This window comes from Babylonia areolata, chromosome 17, assembly GCF_041734735.1.
Source record: "Babylonia areolata isolate BAREFJ2019XMU chromosome 17, ASM4173473v1, whole genome shotgun sequence".
NCBI classification, from domain to species: Eukaryota; Metazoa; Mollusca; class Gastropoda; order Neogastropoda; family Buccinidae; genus Babylonia; species Babylonia areolata.
In genome coordinates this window covers 19,828,892-19,843,394 of record NC_134892.1, presented here as the reverse complement: position 1 = coordinate 19,843,394, position 14,503 = coordinate 19,828,892, and the positions used below count along the sequence as shown (strand labels likewise).

The following is a 14,503-nucleotide window of genomic DNA, read 5'->3' as shown; positions in this document are numbered from 1 at the left end:
CAAACACACACACATACATGCATACAAAAATATTCATCAAGTGAACTCTTCAAGCTTAAGTTATGGTGTCCAGTTATTATCAATCTTGGGATTTACAATCAACAGCTTCCTTTAGTCAACTGTGTAACGAAATTATTCTCTCTTGTCACCGGCACCCGTAGATTATGACTGGTATTTATTTCAGTTATGGATTTAAGATCCGCGTATTTTATGGCTGCAGAACACACCATGGTTTCGATTTATTATTCACACTACTAAAGATTGTAATGCATCATTCAATGGCTAATGGTGCAGTGTGTGTGTGTGTGTGTGTGTGTGTGTGTGTGTGTGTGTGTGTGTGAGTGATTGTGAGTGTGTGTGTGTGTGTGTGTGTGTGTGAGTGATTGTGTGTGAGTGTGTGTGTGTGTGTGTGTGTGTGTGTGTGTGTGTGTGTGAGTGTGTGTGTTCATTTTGTTGTTGTTGTTTTTGAATTGCAAACAACAGTATTGGATATGTAGAAAGGCAGGTCTTAAAAACAACCACCTCCTCCCCACAGAAACATAAAAACAACCTGTACAGGACATTCAAGCTAGAAGTGCACAAAGCAAAAAATAAAAAAGCACAAGAATTGTTCAGGTGTCTTGTGTGTACATGTATGTATATGCATGCATGCAATACGTGTGTGTGTGTGTGTGTGTGTGTGTCTGAGAGAAGTAAAATGGCCATATAAAGTTAAAGACCACTTTAAAAAAAACGCAGGTGTGTTTTAAAAAAAAAAAAAAAAAAAAAATGGAGAGATGATTCAAATCATGCAGACTACACAGGTCTAGCACTGGTCTCTCACTGTACACACTGGCAAGGTGTTTCAGGCACATGTGCAACCATGAACAGCTTGAAACATGTGTTTGAAAAATCCCTGTTTCACCCCACTCCCCCAACGACCCCTCCCAAAAAAGGTGATAATCATTCAGTGCTCTATAAACGATAACTTTGGAATTTCACGGCAAAGGATGGAACTGCACGTGAAAGCCAGAAAGCAGCTCTGGTGGCCCCTGGTGGTCAATACATTGGCAGCATACACCGCTGTTCGAAAACGAAAACGAAATAGTGGTCCTTAACTATTTTATGAACACTGTTGTCATGCAGTCTGTCATGTCGTGTCGTGTTAACGCAGTCAGTCGACACCTGAAACTGCAGTTCCAATCTGACTAGACAGCAGAAACAATTCTAAAGTGGGAAAGCTAAAAAGTTAGTATTTGTTTGACCTCAGTGCATCTTGTCACAAGCAGATCTTTGTTGTGTATTTTTTCCTTGTCATTTTTTTTTTATCAAGCATTGAACTTCCTCGGCCTTCTTAGAGATTCAGTTTTATGTAATAACAATGTTAAAAACACAGAGGGCAAGGCTTTAATGACAGATACCTCTGTATGTGTGTGTGTGTGTGTGTGTGTGTGTGCATGTGTGTGTGTGTGTGTGTGTGTGTGCATGTGTGTGTGTGTGTATGTGTGTGTGTGTGTGCGTGTGTGTGTGTGACCCTGGGAAGCTTGGCTAAATGATATAGAAAATGAATGCTGAACGCCAGAAGGCAGTTCCTAATCTGCTCTACCCAGGTCGGCAGCCTATTGTGCAAATGATTCCGTGTTTGCAAACGTTTGTAAAAATTTGGTCTTTGACCAAGGCGGTGTGAAAGTATTCACATCAACCAATGACTCACACATGATAACTGACCAGTGATGAAAAAGGAAGAAACTACAAATCATATTATGTGGAAAAAAATATACAATGACCTTGGCCTCCAACCTCAAAATTTACAGCACATGTTCCGGCAAAAACAAATCGCCATACCATGTTTTAAAAAAAATCGAATGAAAAACAACAAAATTATGTCATGCTGCTATAATTTTTTTTTTTTTTTGTGGTCATGGCCTTTGACTTCTGATTTTGTCTGTTCACAATGGTGTTGTTCTCACTGTGACCAATCATTGTAATTTTAAGACTCTATACAAGACCCTCCGCCTCTTGCATGTGAAATCCTTTCCTATCAAAAATCGCATATCATTTTGCGACCCTGATCTTTAAGCTCTTATTTTGAAATTAAGGATCACGCTGTACCCATAACTAGTCTCCATTACAAGTTTGAATAGAATTTGAAGTAAGGTATGGTTATTTCAGTGATGCCAAATAATTACCTTGACCCTTCAAGATCTTGACCTTTGACCTCTCACTCAGCTTACCATATCCGTCATCATAAACGGGATGGATGACTGTAAAGGTCTTACTCCCTTTTCATAATACATTAAGATTTTTTTTTTCTAAAGATATATTTGGCATCAATGAAGAAGGCACACACAAAAAAGAATTCCCACATATATTCCCGCCTGAAAATGTCAATGTTAAAAGTTTACTATGGTCATACGTTTAGACACCTTGGTCATGACACGATCTCACGCGAGTCAGCAGGCTCGCCTCTACACATCTCATCCCAGACAGCAGCAGTGTTCTGCATAAACTGGCTGTCTACATCACAGAGCAAGCTTCCTGAACTCCACCAACGATACTTACAGCAGCATCGCTGATGAATCCAGTGACAGTTTCAAAGAATCCTGGTGAGACCTTCTCTTCGACGATGTCATGCTTGATCTTGTCTGTGGCTTCCTCCTCGGACACCCCTTTTTCCTTAGCTTCCTGCTTCACCAGTTCCTCCACTTTCTGCATGATCCGATCCGTCATCTCCGTCTCGTAGATCTGGTGTCTGTTGCTCTTCGTCAGCTCCTACAGTCACAGGAGAGAGAGAGGAGAGAAAAAAAAGAAAAGGGTTCAGGTTTGGGGGTTAGTGTTTAGAGCTAAAGGTTAGGGTTTACAGCCTGTGTTAGGATTAGGGTTATGGGTGGTTAGAGTTATGGGGTGGGGTTATGGGTTAGAGGAATGGGTTACGGTTAAGGTTGAATAGTTTGGAAATATTCACGTCTCACCATAGTTTTATAGCTGTCAGTTTTTACATAGATATACAAAATAGTTCATAAAGAAATATATTCTTTTTTTTTCTAAAGATACTTTTCTCATCAATGAAGAAGATACAAAATTGATGAAAAATAAATCAGTGAATACAGTTAAAAAAATAATAACATAGAAGTAAATAATTTTAATTTATGGGATATAACTTAATCACTCATAAACTCAAATGATATATCTGTAATATTGTATAAAAAAAAATATTAAGAAAAAAACAAAAATAAGGAAAACAATAAACTCAGTTGTGATTTGAGCTGGCAGTGTATACAGAAGCTGTGGTACATCAAACATTTAATCAATTCCTGTGCAACGAAAACTTGATCAGTGTAAGTGGACACATGACCAGCTCCTACCCACTCAAATGGGAAGAGCAGCACCACACATTGGAAAGATATCAATGTCACTGCTAGCTATGTGCTAAAAATCGATTTTTGATTGCTTAGCATGATTATAATTATGGGAAAACTGAAGCATATGTCCTTCAAAGCTTGAATCATTTGCCTGAGATCAGTTGTTTGCTGGCAATCAGCAGCTGGACCGAGTGAGGGGTGTGCCAAAAATCACTCTTTTGGTCAGCCATTTTGCACGCTTTGTTTTCCGCCACTGACTGCATGAAAATAATGAGCCACTCCCTGTACGTTTCCAGATAATGAGCCATAGGGAGACGAAAGAGTAAGCTCCCTTGCATTGCAAATGGCTTGGCGAAGTTCGGAAAGGAGTCAAAACGAAAAAAGGTGCGTGGCGCAAGGTAGCAGTGTCATCCTCATCGAACAGAGTGATGTATACCTGCTGAAATCGTAAAACTCATCACCCTCTCTGGAGCATATGACCGATTTGCATCACTGTACAAAATACCTACATACCTTCATCATTTGAATTAAGTCCTGGACCTGTCGATCTTTCTCTCCATTCTGTGCCTTGTTGTTGATGCCGAAATAGCGGTTTCCAGCTTCCTCGATCATCTCTTTCATGGGGCTTCCGAACTTCTCGATTTCAGCTTTCAGGACTTCTCTCAGTTCGTCTGCCAAACATCAGTCCAGAATAAGAGCTCACAGATAAACAGTCCAGGTATATAATATATATATATATATATATATATATATATATATATATATATATATATATAAACAAACCACCCTCCCTCTCTTGTTCTCTGCCTACCTCTCCATCTCACTCTCTATCATTATCAATTGCAAAATTAATTTTGTACTGCTGTTTGCCCGTACCTGCGTTCGCTTGCTGTTATTACACAAAGATAGGAATAGAGAAAAATTCAGAGAGAAAGACGGACAAAGAGAGAGAAAGAGACAGTACGAATACAAATCAGCTTCGCAGACGCAAGTTACAATGTTCTTCAGAAGTCTGTGTGAAAGCTAACCCTGCACACAACACTAAGGCTATGTAAATTAAACCCTTACCTGCTTTTTTCCCGTTCACCAAGCTGTTGTGTTAATCTGTAAAGCAGACACTGTCTGCCCCAGAAATCCAAGGTTTAGATAGGTGGGGACAAAGATGACAGTGTGATACTTACCTATCTCGTCATCCTCTTCACCAAGTGCGTCGAGTCCATTGAAGACGATGATCAGGTATTTGTTGATTTCGTCAGAAAACAGCTCTTTGATCTTCAGGTATGCTTGATACTCCTCCTGAAAAAAACGCCAATATCTCTCTCTCTCTCTCTGTCTGTCTCTTTCTCTCTGTCTCTCAAAATGAAGATATGATACTCTCACTAGCAAAATATGTATCCGAGGCAGTAAATATACGTATAACGTCTACTATTGGTCCAAATACTCATTGATTAATTATAAACTTAGTATGGGTTCTATGAGAGGGGAAAAGGTATAGACAAAAGGAAGGGCTACATTTGGATGGTCAATTTCGACAATGTATTTTTCTGATGTGTTATGTGTTTTATATGTACTTTGTTATGTGTTCGTATTGAAATGATGTGTGTCGATGTCACATGCTTAGATAATTATTATTCGGATTATAATATGTACTTTGTTTCCTGTGTACTGTTCAAACCTTGGAGACGAACGACTGGGGGGAAAAGGCACAGTACCCGCCTGCCACATGGACATTTTGCAAACGACAAAATACCAAAGTACCGCTTATCCCTTGGTAGTTTAGTTTACTTTGATTACGTTTTTCCTTTCTGCTCCATTTTATTTGTTTTGCACCATTTCTGTTATGATTTGTACCTACTATGTCACTAGAGCTTTACAGCTAATGACATTAAACATTTCAGTGTTCAGCTCTCTCTCTCTCTCTCTCTCTCTCTCTCTCTAAATCAAAATGAATGTTTGGATTTATTATCCCCAGATTAAAGAATTTTGTTTTTTGTCCTATCTTGTTTTGTTTCACCCACTCACTCACTGATAAAGAGAACTCACCTGGGTGAAACGTCTGTCACACCGAAGGGCAACGATGATCACATTGGGTCCAGGTTCAGCAACAGCCACACTTTTCGCCACTTCCCTGTAGATCAGTTTTTCATCCAAGTGGGTGTCACACAGGCCCGGGGTATCCGTCACCTGCAGTGCACAGTCATCGTCTTCATATTATTTGGAACTGGGTTGAATAGCAGCATCCTTTTTGTCTATTGTAATACTTGTAATAAATGGGTTTTCGCGGGAACGCCTGTGTGTTTATAAGTGCAAAAATGTGGATTGTATATAATTGTTCATGCTCAATGATGCATCCTATTTCATATTCTATTCGAATGTCCCACTCGTTTGGGTATTTTGCTTGGGTGTTTTTTTTATGTTACTGCTGCTGCTGTTGTTTATCCTGGGCCTATCAAGCAGCATGAGGCATTGTACTTATCATTGCCATAACTCTCACAGGCATTCGCCCTAGAGTTATTGTCGACATTGCCATAACACTCTGAGACGTATTTCCAGTCATGGTCAATGATATTACTGTCTCAGCTCTCGCAGACATACCTCCAGTCATTATCATAACTGTCACAGACATACCTGTCGTCATTATCATAGCTCTCACAGATATACCTCCAGAATAATCATGTCTCATAGACATACTGCCTGCCCAAGTCATTGTCATAACTCTAAACCCTCACAGTTATACCTGCAGTCATTATCAGAACTCGCACAAGCATACATCCAGAATAATTATAACTCTCACATATATACCTTCAGAGTCATTGTCATAACCCTCATAAATATACCCCCAAAGTCCATTTTTAGCTCTCACAAACTTCAGACATTGTCAGTACCACAACTCTCACTGATATAACTTCCATTATTGTCATAACTGTAACTCTCCAGCGTCTGTGTCATTATCACAACTATCGCACAGACTTACACCCCCTATCCCCCTTCCCCCCCCCCTCCCCCCGCTCCCCTCCCTCCTTCGATGAATTTCATTATCAGTGTCATAATGATCACAGAAATCTCAGCAGTCATTATTACATAGCTCCAGAACCGTTTCATTATCATAACCCTCACAGAATGAACCCCCGAGAGAAATTCCATTGTCATAATGATCACAGACATGACAGCAGTCATTATCACACCTCTCACACATACTAGTATCAGTATCAGTAGCTTAAGGAGGTGTCACTGCGCTCGGTCAAATCCATATACGCTACACCACATCTGCCAAGCAGATGCCTGACCAGCAGCGTTACCCAACACGCTTAGGCTTTGAGAAAAATAAGTAAGTAAATACATAAATAAATATAAATAAATAAAATAAAATAAAATAACAAAAAATAAATAAATAAATAAACAAAATGAAACATTTTTTTTTATATAAAATAAAATAAAATAACATTAATTTTTTTTAAATAAAATAAAATTAAACAAATAAATTAATATTAATATTAATAATTAATAAATAAGAACTAATAGATAAATACATAAAATTACTTCTACTAGTAATAATGATATTTATAAGGCGCAAAGTCTTGACGAAGTCAACTCTAAGCGCACAACAACAAAAAAATCGTTTCATCATCATAACCCTCACACAGAATGACCCCCGAGAGAAATGCCAGTATCATAATGATCACAGACATGACAACAGTCATTATCATAACTCTGACAGACACAGCTCCAGAGTCACCGTCAAGGACACACACACACACCACACACACACACACACACACACCCCACACACACACACACACACACACACGTACCTCCAGAACCGTGCCAAAGCGCTCTGCTTTGTCCCAGGCACACTTAATGGTTTCTGACTGAAGGCCTCGCCCCACGTGGAACCCTTGCTTGGGGCCCTCTTTGGAGGCAGCGGGGGCGTGCCTCTTCTCCCGCTGTTGACCCTTCGCCTGTTTGGGAGGCTTCTTACCCAGCAGTGCGTTGCCCAGGGAGCTTTTCCCTGCGCCGGTCTTGCCCAGCATCACGATGCGCAGAACATCTCCATTGTCACCTTTTTTTTTTTGGGGGGGGGGGGGGGGGGGTTTGAAACATGCACGCACAGACACACACACACACACAGACACAGAGATTCATACACACACACACAGATGCACACACACACACACAGATGCACACACACACACACACACACACACACAGATGCACACATAAATGCATAAAAATATTATTTAAAAAAAGTTTTCAGACGGTTGCAAAATAAAGAAAACGTGGCGCTTGGTTGACTTTGTGTGGGGGCGCGGTGGGGGTCGGGGGGGGGGGGGGGGGTGCGTGGGTGGGTGGATGTACATGCGTGCGTACGTGTGTGTGTGTATGTGTGTGTACACGTTTCCTTAAGTATAACATGAAACCCCTGTCTAGAAGCTTAAAATAGTCAACGGAAAATCCTGCTGGCAAAACCACTCAGAGAATCAATGAGAGAAAAAAAAAAGAGAGAGAAGGGGGGAGGGGGCGGGGGGGCGTGGAGGGGAGGGGAAGGGAGAGACAGACAAGGAGACAGAGAGAGAAACAAGACAGACATGAGAGACAGAGACAGACACTCAGACACCGAGAGAGAAACGGTGAGGGAAGGTTCACTCACAGAATGAGAGAGCGGGGGGCAGGGGGGGGGGGGGTGAGAGGGGGTGTCAGGGAGAGGCAGACAAGGAGACAGAGAGAGAAACGAGACAGACATGAGAGAGCAGAGACAGAGACAGACACTCAGACAGACCGGTGGAGACAGACAGAAAGAAACAGTGAAGTTCACTCCGAGATCAATACAAGAGAGAGAGAGGGGGTGGGGGGGTTGCGGGGAGAGGGGGGGGGGCAGAGAGACAGACAAGGAGACAGAGAAACAAGACACAGACAGACACTCAGACACCGAGAGAGAAACGGTGAGGGAAGGTTCACTCACAGAATGAGAGAGCTGGGGGCAGGGGGGGGGGGTGGTGAGAGGGGGTGTCAGGGAGAGGCAGACAAGGAGACAGAGAGAGAAAAAAGACAGACATGAGAGAGCAGAGACAGAGACAGACACTCAGACAGACCGGTGGAGACAGAGAGAGAGAAACAGTGAAGGTTGGTTCACTCTGAAATCAACACGAGAGAGAGCTAGAGAAGGGAGTGTGTGTGTGTGTTGGGGGGGGGGGGGGAGGGGGTGTCAGGGAGAGACAGACAAGGAGAAAGAGACAGAAACATGACAGACATGAGAGAGCAGAGTTAGACACAGAGACAGACAATTGTACAAAATGTTCTAAAAAAATAAAAAATGTATGTAGGTAAGCACATGACTGTAAGCCATCTACTCATTCATTGTCCAAGCATAAGACAGTTAATTCCGAAAGATGTAGTTGATGACTTTTCTACCAATATTCCATTAGCCACTGAAAAGATTTTGAATGATTATTCATTGCTTAGAATGTTTTCGGAAATTTTAAACTCCAGTCCAGTTGGTAGCATTCTTTGATGTATTTCAATTAATGTCGTTATTTATAATTACATTGTTGTAAGTGAACTCTTGATATGCATACACATATTCTCCTTTCTATGACACCTCATTCATTACACACCACATTCTCTTTCAGCTTTCATTTCTTATAATTTACTTTTCCTCTAATACATACTGGAACATTTTCTTACACTAATATTCACATACATTACCTTTCTTTCATCCACTACTCTGCTTTCTGTCTAATAATAATTATAGTGAATAGACGTTAACTGTCTCCATACGAACGGCGAAAAAGACGACGTTAACAGCGTTTCACCCCAATTACCATCATCAAAATATTGCACGTGGAAGGCTCTTATACTGAAGAGGTGAATGTTGACAAAGAATACCACAATTCTGACGACGGAAGCTAAAGGTTAAGTCATTCAGACACCCACTGGACATCCGAGGGGTCTGTGTAGAGGAGAAGAGAGGACTGGCCGTACTGAGTGAGTTAAACTGAAGATCTAACAAGCCTTCACAGAGAGAGAGGGGGGTGGGGGTGTAGGGTTTTCTTCAGTCAAGCCTTACCTCTTGACGCCATTTTCACAGAAGACGATGTCGATTCGGATCGGAAGATCAACCAAGCTGCACTGAAACAGTAAAACATTTTTTTGACCCCACCACTGTTAAAAATCAGTCAACTAATTAACGCAAGAACTCATTTTGCACACCCACGTGACATGTGTGGCTGCGTCAAACGCTGTTGTTACGACTTTACAACTACAAGAAGAAGTCTGATTAAAAAATAAAAACAAAAAACCCTAAACAAACAAACAAACAAACAAAACAAAACAAAAACAAAAAAAACAAAACAAGAGGCAAAGCCTTCAAGACTCACGTGTGCTTCACGCTTTATCCTGTAAAGGAATCATTAGGAGGGAAAACAAGAGATTTTAAAAATGGTTGAAAAGTGCTCTGTATTAAATATGATGGATAAGCTTGGGAGAAGAAAAAAGAAAAGAAAAGAAAAAAAATGTAATGTTTAAGATGAGAAAGATCAGTTTAAAGCAAATTAAGTCCCCTAGCATTAATTACAGAGTAATTTCCCTTCTTTACTATCTGCACCAAAACGTTTGCAAAACAAATAAAACTTTCATGCTTAGCAAAAGAAGTTCCTGTTTGAACAAAAAAAATGATAATAATGACTGCTCTTGTTGTTGTGTCAGAATATCAGATCAACGTGCCAAGTTCAGAGAATAGAAAAAAAATATAAATATAACAGTAAATGCAGTTTACATATAATTAGGCTTCATTCTTTATTTTTTTTTGTGCCCATCCCAGAGGAGCAATACTGTTTTAAATAAGATGACTGTAAAGAACTGATTTTTTCCTATTTTTATGCCTAATTTGGTGTCAACTGACAAAGTATTTGCAGAGAAAATGTCAATGTTAAAGTTTACCACGGACACACACACACACAGAGAGAACCGAACACCGGGTTAAAACATAGACTCACTTTGTTTACACAAGTGAGAAAAAAAAAAAAAAAGAAAAAAAAATCCCTGACGATTCTACAGGGGACAAAACTCTAGTCACGTCAGACAAAACGACAACATCATAAACAACGACTCTCTCCCTTGAATTGAAATGGTTTCCAGTCCAAGTCTGGATTTGATGAGTCTGTTCAAATTAATTTAATGAATTATCGGTCCATAAACATGCACTGTCGTCCAGTTCTAGAAGTTAGATCATGTGGTTATTTATCAACACACACACACACACACACACAAACACACACACGTGTACAAATAATCTTCAGTCACATAATTTTGGAAACAACCATAAGCCCAAAATATAGAACTAAAAGAGAAGAAAGAAAGAAAAAAAAAGAAAAAAACCCGAAACCACAAGAGGAATGGGAGTAAAGTGTTAAGTATCGATCAGTAGCTCAAGGAGGCGTCACTGCGTACAGACAAATCCATATACGCTACACCACATCTGCTAAGCAGATTCCTGATTAGCAGCGTAACCCAACGCGCTTAGTCAGGCCTTGAGAAAAGAAAAAAATAAATAAACAAATGAAGTAAATGAATATATATATATATATATAATACTAATAAAAAGACAATAATGATAATAAATAAACAAAGTGATAAGTAAAGAAAGAAGACTAAAACATACATCTTTTTAAATCCAGAAGAAATCATTCAAGTGATAACAGCATTTAGGTAATGTCCCCGTTTTTAGTATCCCAAATTCACAGACCTGACGGTAACTTTTGTACATTGATACAGCGATGTTAACATTAGTAGACGTTGTAACCATTTTCCGTGGTTTCCAACTGTAATTTGGCGGAGGGTATATTACTGTGCTCTGTTTTGAAGATACAAGATTCGGTCGCTATATTTATGTACATCCAACTTGCCACACACAGAGAGAGAGAGAGAGAGAGAGAGAACTCAAAACCCTTTCAATGTCAATAGCTTAACAGCCCTAATGACATGGGCGGTACAATCACAATCACAACAAAATAGGTGGGTGTTGTTTTTTTAATAAAAACGGCCATTCAAAACATTCATTTTGTGAAAATCCATTGATAAAGAAATCTGCATAATTTCGACCGTCCAATTCACATTTGTGGTAAGTAGAAAGTACAATATATATGTAGAAGAGAACAAAAGGTTTTTCATACGAAGCAGTCTACACTGACAAAGCCAATTTCTTTATTGAGGAACAACAGTGAGTGGTGTTTTTTTATCTTTCTTCGAAGGTTATGTTTGGCAATGAGAGAGAGAGAAAGAGAGAGAGAGAGAGAGAAGAATCAACTTCAATTCCATAATCATTCAGTTTGTGCTAATAAGAGCCATTCTTTGTGGAGACGGGGGTAAAATTATCATAATAATCATCATCATCATCATCATAATCATAATGATAACGACAATAGTAATAATAATATTATTATTATCATATTGCATTTAATTGGCGCAAACTTCCCATATAATAGGCTGTAAGCGCCACACATGAGATAATACATATACAATAGAGCATTATACCACACAAGAACGCACATGAGCACACACAAGTGGAAAAACATCTATATCACATACACCAATACAATACTACAAATTGTAGATCATAATTATTCTAATCCAAGCAACGTTTCATGATCAATCGGAGGGCAATCGGAAACAAACAAAAAAAAGTCATGGACATTCATCTGGATTTCAGCTTCTCCTTTTTTTCTTTCTTTCTTTTTTTTTTTTTTTTTTTTTCTTTCTTTTTTTTTTTTTTTTTTTTTTTTTCTTTCTTTCTTTTTTTTTTCCACTCCAGTTTTTGTTGTATTTTAACTCCGCCTTCAACCCACGCCCCGCCACGATATAAAGGACGGCAACTCTACACGCTATCAGTCTCCACAGTTCCTGTTTCTGTCTGTTCAGTGTGTGCACACTGAGGCCTTCAATTACGGAAAGATCAGAGCGGAAACGGAGTGAACGGGAAAAAGGCTGACGATCAGGTAAATATCCTTGACAGTTTTTTTTCCATTTGACATCCAACAACTCGGATTGTGAAACCGGCTTCGTATAAAAAACAAACAAACTGACGACTGATGAATTTGATAATCCACCGTTAAAAACAGTGATTCACTGACTGGGCAGTAACCCCGCCCCACCCCTCACTCCAAACCCCTAGCCATGCAGAACACATACACACACACACACACACACACACACAAATAAAAAAAATAAAAAAATAAATAAACATCAGTGGCGGTGTGATAGACAGTTGTTCTTTCACGGCGTTGACTTGTTCATGGTATGGGTCATTTCGCGTCGCCTTTAAGCCTACACCTTGATTAGAAAGGTTGACTGCACGCTACACATATTTCTCCAAATACATGCATTGCAGTGCCTGAAAACGCACTAAGATGATTTTTTTTTTTTTTCTTGAATTTCCGATTCTAAAATTAGAAATTGCATAACAGTCATGTACCGTTCCGTTCTGAGGAGAGAAAAATTCCAGAATCGTTCTTACCTTCAGAACCGACCGGTCACCAAGAAACTCTTCCGTCTTCAGCAGCAACTGATTCTGCAGTGCAGGCTGGTCTAGCACTCACGTTATTGTCCAGAGGGGACAACGATCGCCTTACAACTGTTGCTAAAGCAAGCCGGCAACTCTACTGCTGCTTTCCCGGTAAACACTGGGGAAGAGGAGAGACTAGGCCACGCCCACAGCTGTGAACAGGTCTGTCAGGGTCAGTGGGCGGGGCCTGTTTTTCCTCTGTGATTGCAGGCAGGAGAGCGAGAGAGAGAAGAGAGAGAGAACACTTAACCGTGGCACTGAGAGAGAGAGAGAGAGAGAGAGAGATCGCTGACATACGAAGACCAGTGTTGAAAACTTTGGAATCACCTGGCAGGTCGAGTCATGTTCTGCCACTGATGACGTCGTGCATGACGTCATGCAGGAACGCATACACACACACACACACACACACACACACACTCGACGCACACACACGCGCGCGCGCAAACACACACACACACGCACACACGCGTGAATACACAAATACTCGCGGTGTTCTAGTCATTCACGCTATTTGTGAGAATGAACGATATCACACACACACACACACACGCACGCACGCACGCACGTATGCACCCCCCCCCCCCCACACACACACACACACTCTCTCTCTCTCTCTCTCTCTCTCTCTGGATCGTTCGCAGTAAGGCATATCTACCTCATTAGATTTTTGTCTATGTATTTTACAAACACCATAATTGTGCCTGCATGTGCATGTGTGTCTGAGTGTGTGTGAGGTTTTTTTGTGTGTTTTTTTTTCATTATTAATTTTTTCCCCTCTGTTGTGTATTTCTATTACTCGAACACCATGTTCCAATCTCTATCAGTTGAGTTGCGTGTAGTGTAGACACTATTCAGGACGGGTACTGGCTGCAAAAAAGCACACCATTGCTTATCTATTATCCTCGAAATAAATAATTTTGTCTTGGCTTGCCTCTGAGTTGCCGGGTGGTCAGTCGCGCAGTCCATGAGAATGTTGGATCGCGCGCGCACACACACACACACACACACACACACACACACACACACACACTCACTCACTCACTCACTCACACACACACACACACACACACACACACACGGCACGGCACACACACACACATGCACATGCTTGCGTGCACACCACCCCTTCCGACCCCTCACCTCCCCCCCCCCAAATATCCCCCCCGCTACCCCCTGCCCCCCCCCCCCCGCCCCCCCGCCCCCCCCCCCCCCCCCCCCCCCCCCCCCCCCCTCCCACACACACACACACACACTTAGATGCAAACGGTGATCCACAATCATCGCGTTGTTCTGAGAAAATGACCTCTGGACTCAAACAATGCACGCTCTCACACACGCGCACGGCGCGCGCACACACACACACATACTGCACACACACGCACGCGCACACACGAGCTGTGCACGGAGAGAGAGAGGTGGGGGGCACACTTTTCTCAGGAACTGCAGCGCTGCTCAATAGCGGGCCAAGACGAACATTGTTGAGGGCGGTGGCTGGCGAACAGCCATGTGTGTGTGTGGGGGGGGGGGAAGGGGGTGTTAAGGGGGGAGGGGGAGGCTGGGGGAGTGTAGGGGTGAGAGTGTGTGTGTATGTGTCTGAGAGAGA

At 41.3% G+C, this 14,503-nt stretch overlaps 1 protein-coding gene across 1 annotated transcript; it reads right to left on the bottom strand.

Moving 5' to 3' along the window:
- Nucleotides 1-293: 293 nt before the first annotated feature.
- Nucleotides 294-13,008, bottom strand: LOC143291733 (GTPase IMAP family member 4-like). The gene is made up of 7 exons (XM_076601794.1): nt 12,850-13,008; nt 9,406-9,467; nt 7,154-7,401; nt 5,385-5,525; nt 4,523-4,637; nt 3,855-4,012; nt 294-2,751 (listed from the first exon to the last, which is right to left on the bottom strand). Exons 2-7 carry the CDS (start codon nt 9,416-9,418, stop codon nt 2,497-2,499), a joined length of 930 nt encoding a protein of 309 aa, XP_076457909.1. The 5' UTR covers nt 9,419-9,467; nt 12,850-13,008; the 3' UTR covers nt 294-2,496.
- Between the last annotated feature and the right edge of the window lie 1,495 nt (nt 13,009-14,503).

What these genes read in the sequence shown, in the direction of transcription:
- LOC143291733 (XM_076601794.1), bottom strand. An exon ending in GTGACAGACGTTTCACCCAG is followed by an intron (nt 4,638 to 5,384) that starts GTGAGTTCTCTT and finishes CGTTTTTTTCAG; the next exon opens with GAGGAGTATCAAGCATACCT. An exon ending in TGAAGAGGATGACGAGATAG is followed by an intron (nt 4,013 to 4,522) that starts GTAAGTATCACA and finishes GATGTTTGGCAG; the next exon opens with ACGAACTGAGAGAAGTCCTG.